Source organism: Didymella exigua (assembly GCF_010094145.1).
Source record: "Didymella exigua CBS 183.55 unplaced genomic scaffold M421scaffold_104, whole genome shotgun sequence".
NCBI lineage: Eukaryota > Fungi > Ascomycota > Dothideomycetes > Pleosporales > Didymellaceae > Didymella > Didymella exigua.
In genome coordinates this window covers 1719-9726 of record NW_022984878.1, presented here as the reverse complement: position 1 = coordinate 9726, position 8008 = coordinate 1719, and the positions used below count along the sequence as shown (strand labels likewise).

The following is an 8008-nucleotide window of genomic DNA, read 5'->3' as shown; positions in this document are numbered from 1 at the left end:
GTGCCTTGTAGGAGGAGACTTTAACGCTAGACACGAATCCTTTGAGCCTACTACCACTGCAGCTAATGGAGGGATGGAGCTTGCCAGGTGGGCTGCCAACGCCTCTATGGACTATATTGGGGTGCCAGGACAGCCTACACACAGCGCTGGCCACGTCCTGGATCTCACCTTCTCTAACATCCCTTTTGCCCAGTCTGCTGTTGACGCTAGCATGCACAGCGGCTCAGACCATGAGACAATAGTGACCTCTATCCCTATCTCCACACCAGGCACTCGGCACCTAGAGCAGCACCACTACAGAGTCCCAGAGGCAAACCTACCCAAGTTCACTGGGCTAGTAGAGATAGGAGTCCAGAACATCCCAGACCTGCTGGCCACACAGGAGGCACCACAGCTCAATAAGTGTGTTAGGCTGCTCACAGAGACTATAGAGCACGCAATACAGACAGCAGGCAGAGCCGCCTGTAAGGAAGGCCGCGCTACACCTTGGTGGACAGAGGAGTGTAAAACTGCCTACCAAGTCTACAAACAGGCGCGACAGCTCTGCTCTAGCCGTCTACCTAAAGAGAGACAGACCTTCAAGACTATAGTCTAATAGGCAAAGAGACAGTACTAGAGGCATATAATTAACAACGCCAAGAATAACAAAGACCTGTTTAAGATTATTGCCTAGCATAAGCTCTCGCTAGAGAACTAAGACGCTCTGCTTGTAGTAAACAACGTGGCCATATCAGACCCCCTAGAGAAGGCAGAGGCCCTTAGAGAGGAGGTCCTCAACCAGTTTAGAGCAGAGGACGACCTCAGGCACTGCCCAGACCAGGAGAATGCAGATACCCTCCCGTGGAGCACACACATCTCACTAGAGGAATGTGAGCGAAATACAATAGGGGTCTCCAGCACCTCCCCAGGCACCAATCGCTCTACTGTGCGACTACTCCGTGCCTGCTGGGCTCAGGTTAGGGAACTTATACGAAGAATCTTCCAGCAGTGCCTTAAGCTCAACTACTTCCCAGCACAGTGGAAGCTTGCTGACGTAGCTATGATACCTAAGGCAGGGAAGACAGACCGAACGTCACCCCGCTCCTGGAGACCTATAGCGCTCCTCTCCTGCATTGGGAAGGGACTTGAACGAACAGTGGCCAGACGAATTGCGTGGACAGCCATGACCCACAATATCCTCAGTCCCCAGCATGGAGGCGCCCTACCAAAGCGCTCTGCAGCAGACCTCACCGCGGCGTTCACCCACAACACTAAAGCCGCATGGGTACTTAGAAAGCATGTTACTATAGTCACCCTAGATGTACAAGGCGCTTTTAATGCCCTCCTTAAGAACCGCCTGCTACACTAGATAGCCCAACAGGGCTAGCTACAAAGGACTATCCTCTTTGTAGACTTATTCCTTACTAACTAGAGGGTTGAAGTCCACCTTGGCTAGGTCACCACCCCTAGCTACCCTGTTGCCTGTAGCACACCCTAAGGCTCGCCTCTCTCTCCTGTCCTGTACACACTGTATCTAGCCAAGCTACTGTCTATAGATACAGAACAGAGATTTGGATATGCAGACAACATATGTCTATACTAAGCCTCACATTCTATAGACAACAACGTTAAGCTCCTAGCATTAGACCTAAGGCAGATTAGAGCATAGGGAGAGGCTAACAAGGTTACCTTTGCTCTAGAAAAGCAAGAAATGATACACCTAACTAGGCAACAAAGCAGCTACGCACCACCCTGTGTTGTAGATAAGCAGCTCACAATCCACCCTATCCTCCCGGGTGGAGAGCACAGCCAGCCAGCCCTGCGCTGGCTAGGAGTGTGGTTTAACTGCAGACTTACCTTTAGACGTTATGTAGCCACACGCACTGCAAAGGCTACTAAGGTAGCCTATCATATTCGCAGCCTTGCCAGGACTACCTATGGACCACCAGCCAGCTCCCTCCGCAAGGCCACTATTGCCTGTCTGTACCTGGGGCTTCTGTATAGGACTGAGTGCTGGTACAGAGGCCGCACTAAACCGCCACATTCACTCAGACCAGGCGGGCCACAAGAGGTCAGCGCCTACATTGGATGGCACATAGCTGCCATAGACAAGACCCTGGCCATAGCAGCGCGGGGCATTCTACCAGCGTGGAGGACAACCCCTATAGCTGCACTCTTCCGAGATGCCGGATTGCTACCAGCAGCAGTAGCACTAGAGCAAGCTAAACTCAGATTTGCAGCCTGTCTACGCACCACAGATGCAGAACACCCCCTTACTAGGCGCACACCAGTACCCATTGTAAACAGGGGCGTAAAAACAGGACAACCCCAGCGAGTTAAGACTAAAGTCTAACAGATAGCATCTCTTCTACTAGAGATTCCTAGGACTATACTTATAGCCCCTTACTACTTAACTAGCTGCTAAACAGACCTAACGCTTAGCATAGACAAGAAGACTGTAGCTAAGGCTTTTAGCTAATAGTAGGCCTAGCTCTTACTACTAGATATTACTATCTTCTTAGATAGCTTAGAACAGTATACTAAGGAAGGAGGAAAGCAGGTCACCTATGGCTTTGCAGTGTATTAAGACAGAAAACAACTCTAGACTAGACGCAGATTACTCCACCCTACCTCCCATATCTTTGACGCTAAGGCAATAGGAGCGTGGAGAGACCTCCAGCAAACTATAAGACAACCAGCGCTCCGCACCCGCCGAATCTGGCTGTGCATAGACAGCACCTCAGTGATATGGTGCCTCAGGGGCGACGCACCCCCTACCTCTTAATAGGCCTTTCTGGAGTGCCATGGTGCCATGGAGACCCACGACGTCTCTATTAAATGGGCCCCTGGACACCTGGGCATTGAAGGGAACGAGGCAGCAGATAGGCTAGCCAACCTACTAGAAGCCCAGCAGCCATCACCTGCAACTGGAAAAGCTGCCATGCCTACACTCTTAGGCATCAAGTCAGTCGCCCGCAAGATACTACGGCACACACAACAGACTTGGTGGTCTAACAAGAAGACTAAGCTCTCTGTGTGGTACAAGAGCTAGGACCTAGACTATGCGCCACGCAGCAGTCTAAAGGAGCTAGACCTACTAAGAGCCACCTTAGCCAGGCTACTCTCTATCTAATCTAGACATAGCAATTTTGCCTAGTATTATTAAAAGTACAACTATAAGGATGCAAACCTTACCTATTTATGCTAATAGGACAAGACACTAGAGCACCTTGCGCTTTGCTATAAGACCCTAGGGACCTTTAGCAGATAGCCACTTTAACTACCTATACTGCCGTCTAGCTAGGCCGATGGCCTAGCGTACACTGCAGTACTAACAAGGGAGCTAGAGGCCTTCGAAGCCTTTGTCAAACTTACACAGTACTACACCAAGATCTGCCCCCGCTAGCTCTTGCAGTCCTGCAACAGCAGCAAGCAATGCAGCACCTAGCAGTAGTAGGTCTAGCACAACAGCTGCAGTACTCCCCACCCGTCTACCTCTCTTACCCTTCCCCCTACCCCTCTCCTCCTCTCTCCCTACACGCACACACACACACACACACACACACTCCCTCTCTCTCTCTTGGCACATAGATGCCTCAAAATGCAAGGAAATCACCCTAATGTACATACATCGCTCAGCCTCCCCAACTGGACGAGGAGCTGTAGTTTTGAAATGGTAGCAATACCCACGCAGGCAAGAAATGCTTTCTAAGGTAGTGTGTTCGCACTGTAATTCTATAGCTTAGCACGTCGTATATGCCCTTCGGGAGGCGAGATGGTGGACTTTGTCCCTATTAACTAGACGTAAAATGAATACCAACCAACCAACCAAGCCGCTTAATCGCGATAAAGTACTCAAGCGCTTCCCCAAAGGAGCTGCCACTCCGTCCACCCCTCTGCCGCCTAAGGCAGGTACAACAGCACGCAAAATAATAAGGAAGTTAGACTCTGTTGTGGGCGATAGGTACTCTAATAAAGCAAGAGCTCTCCACTATAAGGTACACCACCTCGCGATTAAGAATGAGCTGCTCAACAATAACGTACAAGGCCTTACAGAGTTGCTTTTAATTAAGAAGAAGCAGGATAAGAAAAGCAAAGCGCTTACTTTAGTTAAGCTATTATTAGACTACTAGGGTGGCGCGAAGTAGTAGTCGCCTTAATTGTTTAAGGAAGCCCACCACAGAGAGCAGATTATGAAGGAGACTGCGCATGCAGAGAAGCTTGAAAAGGCTAATGTTAAAGAGCTTAAAGCTGCTAATAAGCTATACAACAACAAGATTAAAGAACAGAAGCGCGAGGCAGCTGCTGCGGCGAAGGAAGTGCGTGACCGCAAGTGCGCGGAGGAACGCGTAGCAATTAATGCTCGCAAAGCTCAAAGACTCAAGGATAAACAAGCACGCGACGCTCAAAAAGCCAGCTAATTGCCTAATAAAGGCAAGCGCAAAGCTTTAAAAGCACCTCAGGCACCTGCAGCCAAAAAGCGTCGTTCTGCGCAGCCTCGAAGTGGTGCTGTTGCTGCAGCGGCTGCTCCGCCTCGCGGCACTCACACAACCCGCAGCGGCCGCACCGCAACATTATATAAATATTGCTTTCGGCAAATGAATTGCATACATCAATTAACTGTAACACTAACAAACCTTGTGATAATTACTATCGTGGCTGTTTCTACAGCCTCATTTTGCTATGGTGCGTGAGGTGGGTGCTGCGTGCGGAACGCGGAACCGTGCGGCACGAGCTCCGGCACGGTATGGATATCGTTGCGGTCGCCTCTCGAATGCTGAATTTGCTTCACATACGGCTTGCTCCACCGCTTCTACTCCAAATGCGATCGACGTCGCAATGAGCACAACGAGGATTGCCTCACCAACATTTATCATGACGAAAATCTGTAATGAAACCCTCTGGCTAGTCTTGCTGTCTTTCCCTCGCGTACAGCACGATATTCGATCAAGGTTGCCCGACAATCGCTCAGTGCGGCGGGCTGTTAATCACCCGACCGTGCTTTGTCCTTTGCGCGGCGGTCAACGGGCACCTAATGTTTTGACGTGGGCGGCAACGCCACGACTCTTTCGACTAGATACGATAACCTGCCTGTTGCGAGCGCATCAGCACTCGGCACAACCACGATCTGTGCAAATGTTGTTGGTACTGTCATCGTTGCTGTCACATGGCGAAAGATGCTAGTCTCCAGAATCAATCTACTAACAAGAGGTCTATTATTGTTCTTTTCTTTTGTTGCTGCTTTGAATTTCACTGTTGAACTACTTGAATTCCTTCAATCCTGTACTGCGAGGGCTTTTGAACTTGACTCCTTTGATGAAGCCGAGTGACCCAGCCAAGCAGTCTGTTCAGCGTAGGCTTGCTATTCGTTCTTTTTTAGCCATTTGTTCACCTGTTTCCATATCTTTTCGCTGTTCTTTTCCATAAACATCATGTGCCCATTTCCGTGTATACCAATCTTTCCAAGCTCCATGTGGGTTGCTTTGTCGCATCCTGCCTGTTTCAGGAACTCAACAGTACAGTAATCGTAGGGCGCGTGGTAACTAGCTTCGGCTGTAACTGTAAGGATAGGTAGAGGAGCCAGGTTCGGCAGCTGTCGAGGAGCAGGGTTCTCTGCTTGCAAGATGCAGGGTATAGTTGAGTTGTCGCTGTGCGGATGGGGAGGCTGAACCGTCTGCTTTACAAGGTCGGTGACAGGGTTCGTGACGTCTGGAGCGTATTTGAGAGGGATATCTGTCAGACCCCATGCCCGAGCAGAACCAAATCCGAAGACCGCCTCCTGGAAAGTTGGCCCAGTTGGCTCCAATAGCACGAGTCCCTTGACAAGATTTGGCCGAGCGTCAGCGATAAGAATGGGCATCAACCCTCCCTGACTGTGGCCAAGTACCCATGTGGGAGCAGCTATTTTATCCAAGAGCTGAGCGCCTGCATATTGCACTGTTTGCTGTTGGTACGTGGCGTTGGAGATGAACTGCACATTAGAGGAGTAAAAATTGTCGAACGACTCATCCCCCATCATTCCTGTACCAGGCCACTGTCTGTGAAGTTTTGCTTGAGGCCATAAGTTGTACGCCTCGGGTGCTGTGAACCTTTGTTGAATGACCTCAGCTGAGTAGGTTGATGGCGCTTGTGCACCACTGCGGGGTGCCCAAGCTGACCGCCCGCGGAAGGTCTGATCTACAATGTAAACAGTGTATCCAGCGTCCAAGAAATGTGAGGTCCAGGACTCTCCGCCGTCTGGCTTGCTCAAAAAATTCGTTCCAGTTTGGCCCTGTCCATGGATCAAGACAATTGGACTTGGCTTTTGTTTTGTGCGTCGCGAGGTGACAGGTTCTAGCTTTTCCACATACATCTGATCCTTGAAGATGTGACCACCTGTACCGTCTTCTGTGTAGCCGCCACCAACATAGAAGAATGTACGGACCGCCGCAGTGTCGGTGGCGGCTGCATAATGGCCATATTGTGCAGACAGGAGACCTGCTGAGAGAGCGAGAAACCCTACGAGCATGTTGAAGACGAAGATTGTTGTCGCGAAGGTTTCGCAGGTGCTGGCTTTCTCAAATTAGAAGTTACTGAGGCCGAGATGAGGTGCAGACCACTAGTTGTTCTGATAAGTAGATATTTCGAAGCCTTGCGGGTTCTGGCTGCGGCCAATATGTGATCTTTGCAGCCTCATGCGGAATCAAATCTCCGCCAACCGTAGTTGAAATGAAGCGGTCCACTCTAGAGAATCCGCAGGTAGTTATTGGACTCCGTGCTATGATCCTGACAGCGTCATATCGATGGGCAGTAAGTGCTCCAGTGTGATTGGCATACTCATACAAAGAGTCTGTATCAAGTCATGATCTACAAGTTGAAGGGCACTCTTGTAAATAAAGACGCCAGGTTGTGCAGTAATTGAACGTCAACAAATGTCCAATCTGATGATTGTTACCAAACACAAAATGATAGTCTCTAGACTTGCTTTCTACGATTTTGCACCTTTCAGGCCCCACCACACCGACTGGCTACGTTGGAAACCAAGGCGACTATCCTTTAGATAACTTGCGCTGCTGTGCAGTATTTACTGCACACGATCGCCCTCTGCAGCGATGAACAGCAGCACACTGCACTTCACATCCAGATTTGCACTGCGCCCCTGCGTCTGATTATTGTAAGCCTATGGCGACATGGAACACCCCCTATTCCAAAACTAAACTCTTTTGGGAAATTGCGACTGCCGCTCAGGCCGACCCCATAAACACCGAAACCTCCTTCCTATAAGCTGGGTAAGGTGCTTTCTGGCCACCCGTACTTTCCGGCCACCCAACCAAATGTAACTACCTTACTTTGAATCGCGATAACTTAACCACAACGCTTATAATTGGTATACTGTACACATAGAATCAAGAGTGTAGGCTGCTGCTTCCTTAGCTGCTTTCTCAGCTTCTTTTTCTGGGTTTTTGGCAGCGTTTTCTGCCTCTTGAGCAGCAGCCAGAGCCATCGCAGCCTTGATCGCTTCAACGTTTGCAAAGCGCTCATTTGGGTCAATTTGAACGCGCTTTCTTACCCGTGTGGTCTTAGTACTATCTAGTTGATATTTGAGTCGTTGATTCTCAGCCTCTAGCCCAGCAGCTCTAGCGTTGGTGATAGCAATTGCCTTAGCTGCTTTGGTGAGAACCTCCGGGGTGCTTCGCGAGAGGTTCTCCGATCCTAGCAGCGCCTGCTGCGCGCGCTTTAGCTGCTGAGAGCTCTTTGGTGTAGCAAGTACTGCCTTAAGAAGAGCTCTGCCTTGATCTGCTGGTGGTGGTGTACTTGGGCGCCCAGTGATCTGACATGAGTTGAGTACTAGCTTTTTGTTGAACGGAACAAGGCCAGCAGCCTTCCAGCCAGCTCTTATTACTCTCTCTGAGAGCCTTTCCTCTCGTGTTAAGTTATATGAGGTACAAAGCGCTCTTTCTTGACAGGTGCTGCGTCATCTAGCGCGGAGAGCGCTCTGATCGCATCTCGATAGCTTGACTTTACCACGGAGAATGGAGCAAGATCCAGA

The 8008-nt window shown here is 50.0% G+C and overlaps 2 protein-coding genes across 2 annotated transcripts; one reads left to right on the top strand and one right to left on the bottom strand.

The window, feature by feature from the left end:
• Positions 1-3788: 3788 nt before the first annotated feature.
• M421DRAFT_79286 (uncharacterized protein) lies at positions 3789-4400 on the top strand (the record flags this gene model as incomplete). The annotated part of the gene is made up of 2 exons (XM_033597466.1): positions 3789-4088; positions 4149-4400. The coding sequence occupies 2 exons, from the start codon at positions 3789-3791 to the stop codon at positions 4398-4400; spliced, it is 552 nt and encodes a 183-aa protein (XP_033442436.1).
• A 941-nt stretch (positions 4401-5341) lies between these two features.
• Positions 5342-6487, bottom strand: M421DRAFT_10760 (alpha/beta-hydrolase; the record flags this gene model as incomplete). The annotated part of the gene is made up of 1 exon (XM_033587159.1): positions 5342-6487. The coding sequence occupies one exon, from the start codon at positions 6485-6487 to the stop codon at positions 5342-5344; it is 1146 nt and encodes a 381-aa protein (XP_033442435.1).
• Between the last annotated feature and the right edge of the window lie 1521 nt (positions 6488-8008).